This window comes from Thamnophis elegans, chromosome 6 (assembly GCF_009769535.1).
Source record: "Thamnophis elegans isolate rThaEle1 chromosome 6, rThaEle1.pri, whole genome shotgun sequence".
NCBI classification, from domain to species: domain Eukaryota; kingdom Metazoa; phylum Chordata; class Lepidosauria; order Squamata; family Colubridae; genus Thamnophis; species Thamnophis elegans.
The window spans coordinates 24,864,262-24,885,567 of NC_045546.1; the positions used below are offsets into that span (position 1 = coordinate 24,864,262).

The following is a 21,306-nucleotide window of genomic DNA, read 5'->3' on the forward strand; positions in this document are numbered from 1 at the left end:
TCATGCTTCACAGTTTTATTTGTAAATGAAATTCAAAAGCAGCAGGTGACTGATAGGAATTCAAAAAGTTTGATGCTTTGTACTTTTGCTGATTCTTGTGGTTTACTTTTATTCTAGATGGTTGTTAATCCACCCAAGGGAAAGCCAAAAAGCAAGCACATTCTGTAATATAATAATAATAACCATCATCATCTAGTGAAAGATCAAACCTAAGTATTAAAATCTTACAACTTTCTCATCCACTCAAACTACAATTCATATACTGGTATTAACAATTGCAATTAAATAAAATTCATATTTTACTGGGGCTTATATGTAATATTATGTTTCAGTTGCACACAAAATTTAGCTATTTTTTTTACTTAGCAGTTAATTCATTTCTCCACATTATTATAATGGTAGTTTTGTTAAATAACCTTTCGTTCTGGATAATTCGATATTTTGCATCTGCTTTACACAGAATAGCATAGCTTGTAGCCAAATGTTATGCTCTGATCATAAATAAAAATATTGATATAGTGTTAATAAGACACTTTTAAAGTAATGCAAGAACTTACAATTTAAAACAGAGTGGTAAGATGCTAGAAGATTTTCACACTCAACTATGGGTAGTCAACAATATTAAATAACACACATCTTTAGCAATTATGGCTTTTAAAAAATATATTACTACTGCCACAGTAATAATATTGATCTTCTCTTGGTAAAGCCACTTTTTACTCTTGGGAATATTCTAAAACAAACCATTTCTTTCCTTTTCTTTTTTTCTTCATCCCCTGACATTTCTTCTATAATGCAAAGTTCACCTCAATGAGACTACAGCAAAACCAGAAGCAACCATATTCACTCTATGGGAGTCCAGTCTATGAATTCCATATTCAGAATGGTTCAAAGCATTGAGCCAACAGAATCAAACCATAGGAAGAAATTACCTTTCTGCAAAAAAAGGTTGATTGTTTTCAAATAAAATTTCAGAGAGGCTAGCATTATTGCTTGGATTATGTAGCTTCAAACAACTTTTCAGAGCAATGATGGTTTTTCCAAAGGCATTTCTGGGTTTATCTCTGAAGATTTTCTTTCTTGACTATCCTTATTTGAACCCTGGACACCAGCTGCAGCAACTACAGATAAAGAAACAATATAAAACAGCGTAAGGATTTTACATGTCTTTGTTTCTGTGCTTGTCAGGATCTTTCGCCAGAAGGAGCAGGACAGGGTTCCCAGTTCCAAATTCCCAGCATCAATCTATGTTTGCTTGCTTACTACACATTGGTGCAGTATCGGCACTTTAATCTTATTATAATGTTGTATTATAACAAATATTTTCCTCCTGGTTATAAATGAGGTAAAAAGTCACAAAATTGTACTCACCAAGCAAGGAACTTTCTTTCAATTGGTTATTTTCCTGTTTCTTCTGTAATAAAATAAAGGAAAATGCAATATTCATCTTATATTTCTTCTGTCCACAGGGGGGGGGGAATTCTTTAGCAAAATAGGACCTCACAAAAGGAACAAACAGTGCTTATTCCAATATCACATCCATTTTGCCGTGAGCTGTGGTGGCACAGTGGTTATAATGCAGTATTACAGGCTAACTTTGATCACATTGCGAGGCATTTAGATTCCTGTGATCCTGACCAGCTCAAGGTTGACTCATCCTTCCATCCTTCCGAGGTGAGTAAAATGAGGAACCAGATTGTTGGGGGCAATATGCTGACTCTGTAAACTGCTTAAAGAGGACTGTAAAGCACTATGAAGTGGTATATAAGTCTAAGTGCTATTGCTATTGTCTACTAACTGCTGTGTATCTTTGCATAAATTATTAGGTATAATTTAAGATGACTAACATCCATCAATTATTTTGTATAATATGCAGGGGAGTAATGGCCATACCTCCACGGATGTCTTCCACTGTAGATAGATCTCCTTTGATATTTCCCAGTGAAGAGGAACTACATAATCATCTGGCAATAAAATATCTACAAAACAAGATCACACAAAGTGTTTCTAATCTACTCATTGAAAGTTTACATTACATAGGTGTGACAGTCATTTGATTGCAAATCAAGCCTAAGGGCACAGTAGTTATTTAATTATGATGCTACAATTAATGGCATACATTAAATGTGCAAGATAACTGAGCTATTAAAGCTTGATTCACACTTCCACATATCGCTTATTTACTTAAGGTTTATTAACTTAAAATTGGGTCTCGTGCTGAATGAAATGAAAACTGAAAAGCTTTTTTTAATTATTTGAGATATTACATTGAGAGCAATGAAAATAAAATATGCAGAGTTACTTCATTTGTTGTCTATTGAAATTGGTTATTAGTTTATATACTGATGCTTTGGAACCGCATTAAATGAAGGCATGTAATCCAGGATAGAAAATGTTTGTTACAATATAATTGCAACAGTCAAATATGAAATACAGGTAGTCCTCAACTTACAACAGTTCATTTAGTGACCACCCTAAGTTACAACAGCACTGAAAAATGTGACATGACCGTTTTTCATAGTTCCAATCTTTGCAGCATCCCCATGATCATGTGATCAAAATTCAGATGCTTGTCAACTGGTTCATATTTATGACAGTTGCCGTGTCCTGGGGTCACGTGATCACATTTTGCAATCTACTGACAAGCGAAGTCAATGGGGAAGCCAGATTCACTTAACAACTCAAAACAGACTGAATCCAGTCTCTGAACTATGGTTTGTCCTTTATCACATCATCACTACATACTAAATTTACTGCAACAGATATACAGTAGTGCAGTAAGGAAAAGGTATAATTAAAGAAAAAAATTAGAAAAATTATGAACAATTGGGAACCATAATATCTAAATGGGTTTTACAAAACAATAGGGGAAAGACAACTTGGATGAGAAAGGTATATATAAATTTAACAGTTATTGATAGATTTAGACAAAGGAGAGAGTGAAAAAAGATGCATTCTTCATGGGGCTTTCCACACTTGGATTGGGAATAGTAGCAAGCCAACTGTGTGGGTTTTTTTGTTTAGATTTTTTGGAAGTCACCAGTGGGCAACATATTCCATTCTAAAACGAACAGTTGGAGTTCTTCTGGCAGTTTTCTTTGGACAGAGATAATTGGCTTTTAAGGCTCTATGAGCCCTTTCATCTTAGGTAATAGATTGAAAAGAGCAATCAACCGCAATTCACCTCAATAGCAAGAATGGTGTTGCATTAATGGTGATCATGGTCTTGGCTCAGTTGCTATTAGAGACCAGTTGCTGCTATTGCCGTTCCATTTTGGATGAAATAATGAACTCATTTAGGAACTGTTTCTTAAGATTTAAAATGGGGATTGTTGGCAGAGAGAATGGCCAACAGCTAGACTGGAGCTCAGCTGTGATTTTGAATGTTGCTGCTCACTGGATCAAGAAAGTTGACTTAGGCAACTGCAAGATGGCATCTCAGTGGTAATAGCACCAGTAGGTGTTTTCACCTTTATCAATTAACACTCTCAATTAACACTCTCTTTTCAGCCAAGGAGCAGTTGATCCAGTTGTACTAAATTCAATTTTAAAATAGAAGCCAAAGATTCATTCAACACAATTAGTTAATTTTCACAGTCTATATGTTGAAGCAACGTGACATAAGGTGAGTCATAGAATTTACATGTTATTATAAAAAGATTAATAAGCTAGAGGTGATATTGTGTAGGATCCTTTGTAAAGCTAATGGGGAAAAATATCTAGAGGGTCTCATTTAAAAGTTCTAGTATTACTAAGTTGCAAAATCAACCTATTGTCAGTGTGGTGACAATTTAAATAGTAGATCATGTGACCAGAATAAGGAATATCAACAAGACTGTGAAAATTATTTATTGTAGTGATGTTGACATTGTTCCTCTAAGCAAAACACTCCCAGAATAGTTTGAACAGTCCTACCATATCTATAAAACATTTTCAAAGAGAAAAGGCATCGAGGGCTGGAATATTTTTAAAATATCAATCTTCTCCCTTGAACTAATTGTTTGAAAACCAAAAACTAAGGCATTGCTTAAGCAAATGTGGAATTGATGTGCCCATTTACTGGCCATGATCAAAAACACGTAAGATAATTAAATAGACAGAAAATAATTTAAATTGAAAATTGGCAAGCCTGAAATCTAAAAATTAAGCACATGATTTTTATGAGGTTACTCTTAGTTCATGAAGGTATATCCTAATCATTAACATCAAAATGGAATTTTCAGTTTTTAGAACCTGGCATTTTACCCCCCAAATAAGCAATAAAATTAACTTCTATATAAAAAGGCAATGAATGCTAAAAATGCACGGTGAAGTTTAAACTACTAAATTATTTTTTAAACTTCAACTATATGAAATTCTACATTTTTCTCAACTTTATTTTAGCTAATAATTACCTAATGGAACTCCTGGAGAACCGAAAAGTTCTACTAGTTGAAGTACAACTCTTAGTGATAAAGGAAGCTCCAAATTTCTGGATTTTGTATATGGGGAATCTTGAACATCTTTGATCTGAGAATTTATTTTTTGTTCACTTTCATTAATCACTTCCATATTTTCAAAAGGTTCAGCCATAGTGTTTGTAAGGCATTCAGTAATTAGTTTAACTGAATGCAAAATATCTGGCTGAGTAGTTGAAATATCTGGATACATCTTTTTATTTTCTTTAATTTCTATTGTTTCATCACATGAAAATAATTCTTGTTCACTTGATGAGGGAGCTTTACAGGAATCAGAAGTACATTCATGAATTGCAATATCAGAGTCTTTTGTTAAAATATTCACAGATTCGTCTGCAAGTTGATTGGAACCATTGTGTAAGGGAACTTCCACATCAAAATCAGAAAATTCAGCTACTGCATTGTAATTGGATACTTGAAGTTCACAGCATTGTTTGTTCTTTCTTATCATTTTTTCATTTGAAATGTCTTCTTTCTCTGTTACTGTATCTATATTGTTTAGCACTTTCTGATTATTTTTAGGAAGAATATGCCGTGGTAAATCAAAGTTTGGGGCCAATTTGAAGATTCTTTTATATTTGTCTTTTTTCTTTGGTAAAGCTAATATACATTCATCCGTTGTGAAACTGGCTTCCTTTCCACGTTCTCTCACAAATTCACTATCATTCTCATATAGCTTATTTTCCATCAGCAATAATGACAAAGAGCTATTTGTTGTATCGTCATTTTCATGCAGTCGTCTTCTAGTGTTTTCTTTCACTAATTCTTTGCTAGAATTATGATTGGTTATTTCTGTTATTATATCTGAAAGCATCTTCTTAGGCCTTTTGACCTTTTTTCGTCTTTGCTGAAACATTTTAGATACATCCTCAGGCCAAGTCAAACAGGATTCATTTTTCTCTGTCTTTGTCTGAAATTGTTCATCAACCAAATCAAAGGAAAAGAAAGCCCAGGAATTCATTTCATTACTTTTTGAAGTTCCATGTGGATGTGGAAGAGTTGTTTCCTCTTCATTGCTTAACATTTGGTTTCCTTGGACCAAGTTTTCAGCAGATGTATTTTTGTTTTCTTTATCAGTCAATACAATATTTTTTCTTGCATCATTTCGATCTGATTGTTGAAATGAATTTTTATTATGATCTAAAGTTTTACTGTCACTTTCTGCAAGTGACATGCTTTTGATCCCATTTGATAAATGACAATTGGATAATTGGCCAGCTATATTTTTATTTAGAGTAATTGATAGTGACGCATCTTCAGTAATATCTGCTTTAAGTGACTTCTTTAAAGACACCGAATTTACCACAACAGAATCAAGGAATTCCTTTTTTTGCAATTCAGAAAGTTGTAAGTGATTATATTTCATTGAGCCATTCTCACTATCAATTTTAGCTTCATCTGGATGGCCAGACACTAATTCTGTTTGTTCATTGTCTTCTGAATTTTCTTGCTGACTTTGTGATGAATCCCCATCACTTGGAATTAAGTGTCCATCTGATTTTATGTCCACTGATGTAATAACAGCATTTTTTATTTTTCTGTTCTTCCTTCGTTTCTTTTTTTGTTTTATCTTGTGTAATCTGTGTTTCCTCTTTACAACCAGTTCCCTAAATAGAATAAAGAACTAAATATGAACAAATTACTAAGGATGCTCTTAATGCAGGCATACACATAATGACTAATAATTATAAGCCATGAAGCATTCCCTTAAGACAGAAATGGAATGATCCAGCTTTAATCACATCAAAATATTCATAACTTTTTTCTAAATATTCAAAAGTTGTCAGAAAATATTTTGTACTTAAATCTTAGATAATAAGAGCAGAATGTACTGATAATCAAGCTTAAAAACAGAACATGTCTTGGCATGATATGTTCACCAGCATGAGACATTCCTATCATTTTTTTTTTTTTTGCTACATGAGAAGGAATTTCTAACCAGAAAATAATAGTACAAAAATGTATTCCAGTTGTAATATAGACAACTATATGTAATATAGACATAAGAAAATATCCTCTCTGATTATGGTTTCATCATGGAACTGTTACAAGATGCCTATAGTATGTAGTGTGTAAAACGGGTATTTTAAAAATAGGAATCAAAGACCAAACTGCTCCAATCTAAACTGAAATATGAAACTCTTCCATATCTTTAAGTTCTACTGAAATCCATAGAATATCATTTACATTAAAGTGTACTTCTGTCTGGAGAAAAACATGGTTAATTTACATTGTTTACATTATTTCATAGTTTTACTCATATCGCATTTTGAAATGACGTTTTGCCCTGAAAAGATACTGGGAGGATGTTGGTTTAAACCAGAAAGTGTGGTCATCATTTTCATCTAAACATGTCATATTTTTATTAATACTATTTGACCTCACCTCATCTTATTCTCAAATTGTTTATGGATAATCCCTAAATGAAGAACAAAGTACATAAAATTAGTTGATATCAATTGGCTAATTTATGCATCCATTCATATATAATTCCATAAATGAACTTATGCATGGACACTATGGAACAGAAATGTTGAAACAGACTGGCATTAGGTCTCACCTAGCATGGTTCTTCTTTCCTTTGGTCAATTAAGTATAAATTCTGTATTTATTCCCACTTTTACTTCTCTACTTGATTTCCTGTGACAGATTTTTGATTGCAAATTTGTCGGAGTAGGACATTCTTGTACACTGCAAAAAGCTACAGTATATATGCTAAACCAGAGGTGTCAAACTCAATTTCATTGAGGGCATTGTGTTTGACCTTGAGGGGCTGGGGTGGGCGTGGCCAGGGTGGGCATGGCCAGCTCGACATCACACTCATGTCGGGGGCACCTATGGTGGCCCAAGTGCTCCATCAGCGAAAACAGGCTCCCGAGCTCCATTTTCAGGTGCGATGGCCTCCTGCAACCCTCTACCAGTGAAAACGGAACTCGAGAGGAGTGCACACTGCACTCCTGTGCTCTGTTTTCACTGTCAGAGACATCGCAGGCCAGTCCTTCACTGTTTCCAGGGTGGCCCTGCAGGCCGGATCTAAGCACCCTGAGGGCTGGATTGTTGTTGTTCGCCAGTGGTCAGCGGAGTTGGTAGCAGACTCAAACAGTGAGGAGGTTGGGGAGGAACATGGGCCTGTCCTGGAGTCTGATGAGTGCTCTGCGTCAGAGGCAGGGATGGGGCCAGGTCTGTCCAACAGTTATCAGCTGCATTCAGAGTCAGAGATCAGTGGGGCAGAAGAATAACTGGAGCCTATTCCCAATGTGCGCATGTGCAGAGCTGCCAGAAGGGAACAATTAAGGAACAAGGGCTGACTCTGAAGTAAAGGCACAGATAGACAGTGACTGGCCCCTCCCACAGGGAATAAAGAGGAGCGAAAGGGGAGTGGAGTTTGCAGCAAACAATTTGTTTAATTAGTGTGAAGATTTGTTCGTGACTCTCAGAACCTCCTTGCCAGTAATTTTCTTGTACAGTGTTGTGTTTGGAAGGTATCTGGTCCCCAGGCCTTGAGTTTGATACTAATGTGCTAAACTATCACACAGTTTCTCTCTCTCTGTCTCTTCTCCCCCCTCCCTTCCTCAGCAAGATTCTAGCGGTTCAAATCTCACCGGCTCAGGGTTGACTCAGCCTTCCATCCTTCCGAGGTGGGTAAAATGAGGACCCAGATTGTTGGGGGCAATATGCTGACTCTCTGTAAACCGCTTAGAGAGGCCTGAAAGGCCTATGAAGCGGTATATAAGTCTACTGCTATTGCTATATATTGCTAACCAGCTGTTCACTGCCACATGACTAAACCTACGTCTATTTGCAGTCATATGAAAATATATACCAAATAGATTGATCCAAACTCTATCATGTTTAAACTAGATGAAACAGTGTATCATAGAGCAACAATTTTTAAATCAAGAGACCACAGATGGACTAATTTGCAAAATGTGTCCGAACTCTGAGACCCAAGACTGCTGAGGGAATGAAATTTTAAAAAGTTGTGGCTGCTGTTGCAGTGCTGGGTTCACCGACAAAAGGGCGAACGACAAAACCGTGCCCGACTAAACCGCGTCGCTGACGTCATCAACATGGCGACAACAGCGCGGAGACAGAAGCACGCTGTAAACTCTAAACCTAAACTTAACCCCTAACCCTAAACCTAACCCTAAACCTAACCCTTAACCTAACCCTAACCCTAACCCTTAACCTAACCCTAAACCTAACCCTAACCCTAAAGCTAACCCTAAAGCTAACCCTTACCTTAAGTTAAATCGGCTTTCTTTCGACGCGCTATTTAAAGCGCCCTTCTTTCTCCGCGCTGGCTGTTGTCGCCGCGTTGATGACATCAGCGGCACGGTTTAGTCGGGCGTGGTTTTGTCGTATGCCCTTTTGTCGGGTCACGCAGTGCTGGACTGCTGCTGCAGTTACATGCTCTTCGTTTTCAACATTCTGTCTTGTAATTACCCACTCCCCCACCAAACTGAAGCCACTTACCTGCTTGTTGGGTAGGATAGGATAGGGAAAGGAAGATCTCTCATGTTCCTGCCAGATTCCCTCAAGGAAACTCAATGGGGAAGCCAGCAGGAAGTCGCTCCTGATCCCATTGCTTCTTTGCCCACCTTTGGTCATTCTGTTTCTCTTTTTAGGTAAGCAAATATCTCTGAAATGATGACCCAGTGGGGCATAGGTTGGAAATAAATTTAGAACTGTTCTTCCTTATCTACCATTTTTTCTCTTTGTGTGTGGGAAGTAATTCAAAACTAGCATTTTCTATTTATGATCTTCATGGTAGTAGGAAGAGGGGTGGTTCTTAGCACCTTATTCTTCCACATATGTTAATTGCATTTTCTCTCACTCTGCTCAAAATCTAAGACATGTGGCGGGTATTGGCAATATTAAGGCTTAATATTTATATTGTAAATTTATAGAGAAATTAACCTCCTCTTAATACCATGGGATTTAGTTCTGAATGAGCATGTATAGGACTGCATAATCACGGTTAATAAAAATCATAATTAACTGGTAGGGGACATACCTTGATCATTTTAATAACTGTTATATAAATTATTATCTACAATCACTTACGTTTGCTTTATTTACTGTCATAATTTCATTTGATTTCTGCTTCCAAAATGTATCTTGGCATTGTCTATTTTTCAGATCAGGACCAACCCCCCCCCCCCCATCAATCATCTCCTAGAACACCTGTATCAAACTTGCTGCATCACGTGATGTTTCGAGACGTTTTTCTCATGAAGCTGGGGTGGGCATGGCCTGTGTGATACACATCTGGCTGCAGGCCACCAGTTTGACACCCCTGTCCGAGAAGCTGATTAAAAAAAAAAGACAAAGTCCCCTCCCCCCAACAAAAATGAATAAAAATTAAAAATGGCTTTTTCCTGCCTTAGGAGATCTGCCCACAATTCCACATTTTAAAAAAGATTTGATTCTTTTATAATTTGTTATTTTATCTATTGTTCTGTTTTATTTCTTTTTTAATGTTTCATTTTTAAAGTTTCTACACTATTCAATTTCTAAATTATAGGTAGTCTTTGAATTCAGGCTAAAAACATAATGTTGCTAAAACATTAGTGTGTATTTGCTTTTACAAAAGCATAATTGGATGCATGCATGCCCACCCTCAATTTGCAAATAGCTTGGCTGTGCAGGAAGCCAAACAAGAGCTATGCATGTTCCCTCCATATTGCCTTCCCTCCCATCTTTTTTGCGCACCTCAATTTTCCCAATGCACATTCGGGACAGCCTTTTTTTAATTCCTAGAAGTCACCAACTTCATACATGCTGTCCCTCCTCCTTTGCTGCTGGGGTACAAGATGGTATTGAAAATGCTAGCCATTTGGTTTATCTTGTGAAAGTGTATGGAGAGGGGGAAGAGGACGGTCCTTCAAAGTTTTCACTTAGGCACTTCTTCCCCGCTTAAACCCAACAGGGACCTGGTGGGACTGGGAAAAGGCCTACAGTATAAGAACCCAAGGAGTGGGAAACGGCACACAGAGTATCTCATGGGGTGGGGTGACCTTTGGAGAGCTGAGGCAGGGGGGTGGGCTATGTCTGTGCTAATCCACCCAGGACCTCCCTCACCTCTAAGGCACCCATTAGTGCTTCACTTAATGACCTACATATTTGTTTAATGATTCACTGGAGGGAGCAGGGATGGGAGGATCAATGTTTCTTTTAAGGCCATCATCACATGAACATATAATGGCCAAGCTCCATTATTTCAAGGACTATCTGTATACATATTTTAGATAGGCAAGATTGAAATAAAGGTAGGTTTAACTTTAAAATACATTAAACCTTAATTGCATTAATTAATAGTATTTCAAATATATATATATATATATATATATATATATATATATATATATATATATATATATATATATATATATATATATATATATATATTATATATATTATATATATATATATTATATATTTGTTACTTGTAGGATTAGGATACAAATACTGGAAATAAATTAAGTGCATAATATTAAAAACATGTACATATTGTTTTTTCCATACTGTGAATCTTAAAAGCAGCTTATGATAAAACAATTTGGATTCCATAATACAGCCACTAAACTAAAACAATATAAAAGTAGCAATTATAAAAAGAAGGAAAACAAAAATAACAATACAACATTCAATCAATTAAATATTGGAAGAAAAGCCAAATTATCAACAGGTATAAAAAAGTGTAACAATAGATCCTCACAAATTTGCAGGGAGGAGCCACCTGTAAAATAACTGCAAGATACTGTTTGCTTTTAGCACATGCAGGAAGATCTTCCTGGACTACGTCTGTCAGATACTGTATGTGCTTTCAAATAGTTTATGTCAAAAGTAAAACCTTTAACGTATCTCAGTAACTAATTGGAGGCTACTGTAAATTATTTAGGCTATTCCACTGAATAAATTAGTGGTTACTTCTGTAATAAAATCAGTGATAGTACCACACATAGAACATTGCAGTAATCCACCAGGATCTGTTATACAACTAAAATTACAAGCACCCCAGAATCATAGGTTATTGTGCCATAACTGATTACCATGACTCTAGATAGACTACCAAGCTATGTGCTTCTTAAATGAGGGCAAACAGGCAAGTTCTTAACTCCAATATCCGGTAATTCCTCACAAGGTCTTGCAAGATTCAACCTCAATTTATTGGCCCTCCTCTATTTCCTAAATGCACCAGTTTCAAATCATAACTTTCTTCTATTTCTGATGTTATAGAGAAGAACTCAAATGTCATCAGCATATTGATGATACCCAGTCCCCAAACACCTAACAATCATAGTAGTTTTGTTAAGTAGTATTGAATACTACTTAACTACTACTTAAGTAGTATTGAATACTACTTAATACTACTTACTTAAGTAGTATTCAATACTACTTAACTTTTGTTAAGTAGTATTGAAAACCAAACTGTGCCTTGTGAGTTTCCCCAACCTCTCATACTGTATGCCCTGGGATGTATAAATTTTTGTTTTCCTACTGATTCTTTTTTTTTTTAAGCTGGAATTCAATCTGTTCAAACTGACATAAAGGTGAAGACTTGCCTTACTTGTCCATATGCTTATTTTTCAATTTTGCGGCAACAAGATGATGATTAATATAAAAGTAGGAAAAAGTGGAGCTCGTTGTCTGCTATAAGGTACAAAATTGGGGACAAATAATGTCTACTTCTGAAAGGAAAAGCCACCTCCATATCATATGAGGCTTTTGTGATAGACCAGATCAGAAAATACAGTAATACTAGATCTGCATTTTATTGAGATAGACTATTACTATAGCAATAGAATCTTGCAAGTTTGATAAGAGTTTCTCCTCCCTTTGCTCCTCAATGAGTCAAGAGAGTTTCTTCTTAATATTATCTCCTTTTTAGCCGAGGAATGCTTTGGGCCTTTTTGTTTAGGTAATCGTTCCTGAATCTTTGCCTCAAAGTTATCTCCCTAGTTTTCTGCATATCTACATGATTATGCCGAGATGAACAAAGGCAATATTCTCATATTACTAATGACAAAATATGTATTATTAACTTGCGAAATACTGGTGCACCATTAACAGTTATAAGCACATATTGTTAAATGCGAAGTCTAATATATTAAACTTACTGAACTTAATTTTTACAAGAACCTCTTCTACTTAAAGAAAGGAAATGGCAATGGAGCAAACAAATTAAGCAGTAAATTATCCAAAATATCTTTTAATTATTTCTAGTTAGTAATATTTACATGCATGTTTTTCAATACATTAAAGATTAGGACACACAAAAATTAATAAATATCCAGAATTCCATCTGGACTTTGAGTCCCATTTGCACAATTCTTCAACCCTCTATGTGTTTATCATTTAAAAAAGAAAAAGAAAAACAAGAAAAGAGAGTCATGTTTGTATGTTTGTATAAAGTTATAATAAATGATTAAAAAGTAGAAAAAGTAGAGTTGTAGGGAAAAATAATTGATCAAAACTGCACTTCAGTAGATAATATTAGCAGCTATTACCATGGAGTTAAAGAGATTTGGAGTTTTCAAATATTACTGTTGAAAAAAAAATCCTTAATTACAGTATTTTGACTAGTAAATATTCCATCCGTATTATGAGGTAACTTTCCTCAACCTGGGTGCCCTAGAGATGTGTTGATTTCATTTTCCTTCCCAGCCAATATGATCCTTAGTGAACATTTGGAAGTTTGAGCTCACAGACCCGAGGGTGAGGTTATCATAAGAGTTCTGTAGGTGTAGAACAATCTATCTATCCTACGTTTGAATTCACTGTCAAAGGGCAAAGTATAATGGAACCATTATTCCATTATGTGGATATCCTGGTGAAGGTTGAAGTTTTCATACAAAATCATACAATTAAGTAAATGTTTTCTGTAATGTTGAGTCAGTAGATTCATAAACAACATGTTAGCCTAGGCGTGAGATGAAGTGAATGTTCCCATTAATGATTTGATTATCTAGAAATATTATGGAAGAGTACGTTTAAATTGTATTTCAGGCTGCTGCTTTAATGAATGTCTTTACTTTTTCAGATTTCATCACTGAGCATGGATATTAGGCCCTGAGTACGTTTACTTTTTTAAAAATCTAGTCATGAAAGTCAAATTATTTTCACCAATAGTTCTACCAATAGCCTGTAGGAACTTTTTCTACAGGGCATGCTACTCTTTAACTTCCAAAGGTTCCCATGGAGAAATAAATTCCATTGAGACTGGATTACTGAAGCTATACAAAATCATGCAAAAAGAAAAGAGGCATTCAATTAATTACATGGCATTAGCACAAAGACTTTTTGTGAATTCAGCCACAAACATACCATGAAGTGGATATGGTATATATCATATCCTAAACAAATGTAATATGGTGTAACTAATGTCAGTTTCACTTTTTCAACATATTTGAATGTATTAATTCTTTTGTAAGAAAACTAAGTACCCATATCAAAAGGCACAACATTTAACATACCATAATCGTGTGGATTAATATTTGATAAAAAAGTTCTATGTGAGAACTGATTTGTAAGAATACAAATCACATGCTGCATGCTGATATTCAAAGCCACAACTTACAACTTGCACAGATAAAATTCTGTACAGATCAGAAAATGGAAACCTAAGAACTTCAGTCGAATATCAATGTTTGATTGATAAGCTTCAGAATAACATAACTGTGGCCAATAGATAGGCAGAACTTGAAATGCTACTAAAAGCAAAAAAAAAATTGTTCAAATGTAAATCCTATATTAAAAGTTACCCTATTGTTATTTGTTTATTAAAAATCCATGATATTCTATTGAGAAAAAGAAACTGCTCAGCAGTTTGCGGTATAAGTAAAATGTTGCACTAAAAATAAGTGATTATCGCAAGTTTCAATAAAATCAAGATTAGTACAAATATAAAATGTGAAAGTATTTTACATTTTAATATTAAACATTTACATTTTTATAAATAATTCCAAGATATTTAATCTGCATTAAACCTATTTTAGTCACAAAAGAAATTAACTGCATATTTAAAACAGATCAAGAAATTAAGTCTTTTCAATAGATTTAACTCTACTAATTGTGTATAAATGGCAAGCTATTACTGATAAAGAAATTTGACCTTAAATGTATCCTCGCTTATGTGATACATTAAAAGTATTCCAAGAGACTGGAGAGTCTCCCCACCTCTGTCTTCTTTGTAAATATGGTCTTTGTGAAGTTTTATGAAAAGGAAGCACTGAATTCATGACAATGGGCATTGAAATTTGATATTCATATCTTTCCAGCATTTGCACAATCTTCTCACGATTGACCCCATGTTTATTCCTCCTATAAAAGAAATAATTTAAACAAATAAAAATCTGACCATCTTGGAATACCATCTAGAATACCTTCAGTTTGTGTTCTTCAAAAAAAAATTGCAAGGACTAATATATATTTAAATGGAAAAATAGCAATTGAGCAGTGATTTTGAACGTAAAAGATGTCAGTAGTAGCATTATGTCCATCTTAAATATATAGCTTAATTGTAGATGTTTCTCATCTAAAACAAATTTATTAGAACCTCCCAACTTCCTGCATGTTTATAAGTATCAGAGACAGGCAGGTACCAACAAGGATTTTTGCAAGTAGACAAAATGAAGAGATCAAGAGGGACATAAACTTAGTATTTTTTTTATAGGCTGCTGCTAAATAGTTTCTTGAATTTATTTATTTTATTGTTACACTGATATATTTCTTCATTTCCTTTATTTAAATGCTGCCAAGTATCCTGGCAGAGGGTACTACTGATATATTGGATTTATAGTACTTGAATATAGTACTATAAATAGTACTCTGGGGCAAGTCACTGATAAGACTTGTATGTAGCCTGCAAGTCCTGGGGAATTTGTGGATCAGGACAACTGAATAACAAAAGGAGATTGTGAATGAAACTCCATGCACATAAAAGCAAACTGTAGTTATAAGACTTTATACCAAGAAGTTGATGTTGACTCTTAGAGATCACATAGACAAATTTTCTCTACCACGATCTGTTCCTAATTTCCAAATATGCACCCATTGTTGCCGTTGTCACTGTAACTGAACTCATCCACCTTACCTAATTACAAGCATCAGCATAATTAAAAATTAATAAAATATCCAAGTGAAAGCACAGTGTGCGGTTCTATTTCACAAAGCCTAGAAAATAAATTTGTCTTGGAGCAGGGACAAAGATAATTTTAAGTTTATACAAAAGTTTTCAAAAGTTTCAAGTTTCATATTTAAGGACAATAATGGAAATGAGTGTATTAGATGGAAGTCTCGTACATTTTTTTTTCAAATGAGTGAAGTATAATTTAAGTCTTACTTTTCTAGTTCTTCAGGATTAAACTTCCACCATGTATCTGGTTCATGGAATTCCACATGGTAGCCTTTTTCTAGAGCCTAAGCAACAAGAACTACAGTTATAAAAGGAACATCAAATAATAGTTTTTCTGAACATCTGCAATCCTGTATATACCAAATTGGAAATGTCATATTATAATGGGATTTCTTTTAAGAGAACATGTATAAGATTGTATTTCAATTTCAGCATATTTAACATAATATTTATTCCAGTAAAAGTTTTAAGTTTTATTGAGATTTATATAGATCATAAGACTTAGTGAACATATGATGAAATGTATGACAAAAATGATTAATACATTTAAAGAAATTAGATTTATATATTAAGACAGAAAAGTGAATCTCCATTAAAAGTGGCTGCTTTATTTACCGCTTTCACATAAGGCTTCATTTCCCAGGCTTGTGTATTTGTGTTGTCTATAATAATTGGGGATCTTCCTAAATCCATTGCTTCTTTTGCTGCAACACATAAGAATTCAATTAAATAAATGGCAACTAAAATAATTAATCTTTTGAAAACCTCCTAAGAGAATAAAAGTTGAAGAGGCCTATCATCTCCCTGTTTTTGTTTAAATATCTCTGATTGATCATGCACTAGCACAGAATGCTAGACTAGTCTAGTCACTGGCTTGATTTAGCTCTTAAGTTCTGAGGGCTATACTTAATACCATAAACATTTTCTAATTTCATAAGATCTAGCAAAATGTTTTGATAGCCATTACATTTTTTGTATAATGTTATAATCTACACTGCCTCACCTTTCCAATTAATATCCAAAGATGCCCCAAATCTGAATTTATAAATGAATGGTCAAGTGGTTGTTCACATAGAAAAATATAGGTCATGTTGAGAAAGTACAATCTGCAAAAAATAGTAAGCTTAACTTGGTTTGCCTTTACATTTAACATTTTAGATTTGTCTGTACCTATAGAGAAGATAGGCACAAGACAGTTTCCATTTATCAAAACATCCCATAAAAGAGAAAAATAGTAAGGAACCCTGGTAAAAATTCAAATTCCCTATTGTTTATGGGGATATTATTGCATATACCAATGAATCTGTTACAAATTCTCACATTTATAATACCAATTTAAGTACATATTTCATTGTAAATGTTTCTACATTGACATAACTTAATATTTTCACACCTCGATTTTGATTCCACTCATGAGCAGCACCAAGCTGAGAAACATTATAGCCCCAACATCCATTGATCTGATGGAAGTAATCATCAGTACTGAATACAATGCCATTACAACTCTGACCAAGGAGAATACTGTCAAAGGAATAAAAAGGAAGTCTATTACCACATAACCAAATGTTGGTTTGGAAAAAACACAAAACCTTACACTGAATTTTTAGTAAAACATTTCCAATACATTTTTGACAGACATCTTAGGACTACGACAGTTCCCAAATCTAATTTTTCATCCTTTTATCCAAGCATCATTTTTTTTAAAGAAAGGCTGCATAACAATAACCAATAAACAGCCAATGTACATTAATTGTTTAAATTCAGGTAAATACATGTCTCATGCAGACGAAGCTAAAAATTATTAATATAAACATTTCTAAGAAGTCCTCAGCAGTGTGTTTCTAAAACACTTGTTCTAGCTCAGTTCATTTCAACAAAAATGCTTTGACCTATTTCCCTAAACATACCATTAAAAGAATGTGTGCTAATTACATTAAAACATATTTATAGCTATCTTAATTGAAATTATTTCCCAAATTTTACAGAATATTCTAATGAAAGAAATAATCATTAAAATGTAGTCTAATAAGAAAACATGATTTACAGATAAGATTCAGAAAGGTCTTTTGTGGAATCTAGTCACTGTATGTCTAAAGGCCCATTTTCTTAGCTGGGAGTTAAAAATTATGTAAACCTAATACTAACACCAGTTATCTGAAAACTACGATTTCAACAGCTTTAAATTTTGCTTTCTTGAAGGGGAATTACCCAGTCTTTATCTTTTAATTTTTTGCCCATCTATTTGCTTATGCTCCCATATACTCTTTTTTCATTTTAAACAAAAAAAAAAAAAGAAATACAAATCAACTAACTGATCTGAAATTGTTCAAAGCTCATAATCTTCAAATACTCAAAATAAGGTGTTTTTGTTTCTAAAATGTTAATACTTGGATTGATATTTGAGCTTAAACAATAAATTAAATAGTACATTTTGATGAATGATTTAAGACCATTGGCCAACCACTGAAAAAGTCCTGACTTCAATCTAGAGATTAAAAGGAAGCAGCAGTATAGAAGAGGAAATCTATGACATAAATTACTTGCATTTTATTCTTAAAATAAATTCATGATTCACTTACTGAGATAAGGTTGTCTTTCCAGAGCCTGGAAGTCCTCTTAATATTAAAAGCCGCTTTTTAAACTCATATAATTTGTCCTGAGGATGCTGTTGGAGAACATTATTTGACTCATCAAAATTGTGAGCTTTACTGTTTTTCCAATTTGCTTGAGTTTCACAGAAACCATTAAAGATATATCCATCGGGTACACTACATTCATTTCTGATTGTATGCATACTATGAATATTAGAGTGATTACTGTATGGATTACTTTGACCACATTCTGAAGTGTTCATGTTATTTTCTTTAAATTCTGTATTTGAAGAATTGAAGCTATCTGAACAAAGTGATAAAGAATTAGTTTTTTGAAAATTGAAGTGAGCAGTAAATGGATGTGGTGGATTGTAAGGTATTACAAATGGATGGGTCTGTGGACCACTATCCCTAAACTGAGGTACAAAATCATTACAGAATCTAAAATTTTGTTTATTACATGGTTGTTCGGTTTCCCATGCATCTCTTCCATGTTCACTTTGTTCCATGCCAGTTCTGTGACCATTTGGGTCACAAATGTCTTTGCCAGTTCTATAGCAATTTGATTCATTATAAAAATATTGGTCCTCATTACTCTTATGAGACCATTCTTGAGATTTTACATGCATTACTTGATTTGATTTACTACAGTCCAGACGTGGATAAGGTAAATTTGCTTTTGTCTCCTGTAAATAAGTATCTGGACAATATTCATTACTTTCAAGCTGATCAATCTCCTTGTAGAATTGTGACAATTCATCTTCTATTTTTGGCATATCACAGGAGATAGCTTGCACTATTTCTTTCTGAGACTTTCTACCAGTAATAGTATTTGATCTCTTTGGGCAGTTGTTTTCAATATACTTTTGCCTTTGTTCCCAATTACTTTCACTTTTATAAATGGGTCCAATAAATGCCTTGCTTGTGCTGTACAGTTCCATTTTCCCTTTATTTTTATGTTCACTAATGAAATTGTTGTTATCTCCATTTTGAGCTACTTTGCTGTTGTCAGTAACAGAAGAATATTCATTTCCTTTAATTTTAGTTTTGTTTACTAAATGTGAAAGATTTGTTGAACTTGGTATTTGACCAGGAGGTAGTTGGTTAAATGAGTTTAATGCTTCTGCATTTCTCTCTCTCCCTCTTTTCTTCTCCTCCTCTTCACCATCATCATCAGGTAGCGACAATGGAATAAAGCCAGAATGGTTTTTTTTTATATGTATTTCCTCATGAAGTCTTTGTAATTCATCATAGGATTTACCATACGGCTCTTCTGTAGATTTCATCCTTTTAGAAGAGGGCTCAGCTACTGAGACATCTTGATTTTCAAAGTATCTTGACTTATACGCAGCATGAAGCATCTTAAAAACAATAAAATATAAAGTATTATATCAAGTAAGTTTCATATTGTGACCACACATTACTCATGCAATGATTGAAGCTAAACAAGACGAACTGAGGATGCACCCATTGTAGCCAACCTATTTTTCTTCTATGTAAATATACTTTCTGAATAATAAAATAATGTTACTGTAACATTAGTGAGAGATTGTGAAAAGGAACCTAAGGGTAAAACATATTGTTTAGGCATTTTGCATTGCTTTGGGGAAAAATAAAAAAAAGTTGTGAAGAAATTGAGGCCAAAGAACAACAAAATGGCTAGAGCTTATTTTGAAAACACACAACAGCCATCTACAAAATAAAGTAAGCGCTTGCCACTTCAAAATTAAGATCCCAAGTCATACCGTTTTATTTAGCCTTGCCCTTTTCTAAAAGGTCCCATGTGCTACTTAAGACTCATGATCCGGATTTTGGGAGGTCAGCCCCTCCAAATGATCTGCCCGCGGGACAACTGTGGCCACAGCTATCTGTACTGCCCCTTGTTTTTACGCATCAGGTGCCCCAACATCACTGGGGAGGGAGGCATGTCAATCCTACACCTCCTCATGCGAAGAGTGACAGCTCAGGTACAAAAGCACAGCCCCAATGAAGGGCTTGCCTCCACTTTCTCCCACTGGACTACAAGTCCCATCCCTCACGGCAAAGCGACTGCCCTTACAGCTAAGAGCAACGGGAGCTGTAGTTCAAGAGGCCCAGGCTGGCCAAAGCGGGCGGATATATCCTCTGCGTAAACACGCGTCACACAGAAAACAAGCCTCTGCCCACCCCCCACCCCAGTTCTTCTCCCTCGGGCTGTGCAATTCAGAGGCTTCCTGGCGGCCCTTGCCTCAGCCTCGCTCTTCCCAAAGAGACTTTCTATCCGCATCTGCAGACTAACCTCAAAACAAATCGGCTACTCGTTCGCCAAGCATTCCGCGGGGGTCAAGCGGGGACGGCTACGCGTCCCAAATCAAAGCAAACCGGAACCCAAACACAACTTCAAATCGCCTCCGTCCAAAATGGCGGCTTCGTTAGCTTCCGCGCATGCGTTTTTGGTAGCTTTCGCGGCCTACAAAATACATTTCCCGACATTCCTAGAGCGCTGGTATGACATCATAGAAGAAGAAAAGCGAAGAGCGGAACTGGTGGGAGAGCGGACCACAGAAATGCTATAAAGTGGTGGGGCAAATGTATTAGAATGGGGCGGGGGGATTCTCGTATTTTATCGACCTTGGTGTAGCAGGTAAAACGGTCGTAAATTCGAAAGACCTTTAAAATAAATCTGTTTGTAATCCAGGACTCAGTAATTAAAGCCGTCCCCGGAAAATCCTTTGTGTGTCTTACCACCTAGTGTTACTACCCTTTATCCCTTACAAACATTCGGATGATCGCTAATTGGCAGCAACGAGGTACAAAACCTATATTTTTCTTTTGTCCTGATTTTTGCAGCTCAGATGTCTTCGCCCGATTACAAATGGCTTTATTTCCGGGCAGCTTTCGAACTCACTGTAGAACAGGGATCTCCTTGGCCACTTTAAGACCTCTGGACTTAAAACTCCCAGAAAGCTGGCTGAGGAATTCTGAGAGTTTAAGTCCACAGTTCTTAAAGTGGCCAAGGTTAGAGACCCTTTGCTTTAGAAGGTTTCTCATACATAGGAGGTTACATAGAAGTAAATACTATAGACTTCAGTTGAATTTACATAATCCTAACAGGATGCACTATACTGCATGAGGTTTT

General features: G+C 35.1%; 1 protein-coding gene across 2 annotated transcripts; it reads right to left on the minus strand.

Moving 5' to 3' along the window:
• Positions 1 to 20,604, minus strand: LOC116510192. Of its 2 annotated transcripts, XR_004255625.1 has the most exons (11): positions 20,467 to 20,604; positions 18,177 to 19,549; positions 16,991 to 17,118; positions 16,213 to 16,301; positions 15,805 to 15,881; positions 14,640 to 14,783; positions 4,395 to 6,064; positions 1,894 to 1,979; positions 1,372 to 1,414; positions 933 to 1,121; positions 1 to 162 (listed from the first exon to the last, which is right to left on the minus strand). XR_004255625.1 is itself a non-coding variant. In XM_032219664.1 (10 exons), the coding sequence occupies exons 2-10, from the start codon at positions 19,547 to 19,549 to the stop codon at positions 1,021 to 1,023; spliced, it is 3,711 nt and encodes a 1,236-aa protein (XP_032075555.1). In that variant the 5' UTR covers positions 20,467 to 20,604; the 3' UTR covers positions 1 to 1,020. The 2 variants fall into 2 exon arrangements, 1 of the variants encoding a protein (XP_032075555.1); XM_032219664.1 differs by having other exon boundaries at positions 1 to 1,121.
• Between the last annotated feature and the right edge of the window lie 702 nt (positions 20,605 to 21,306).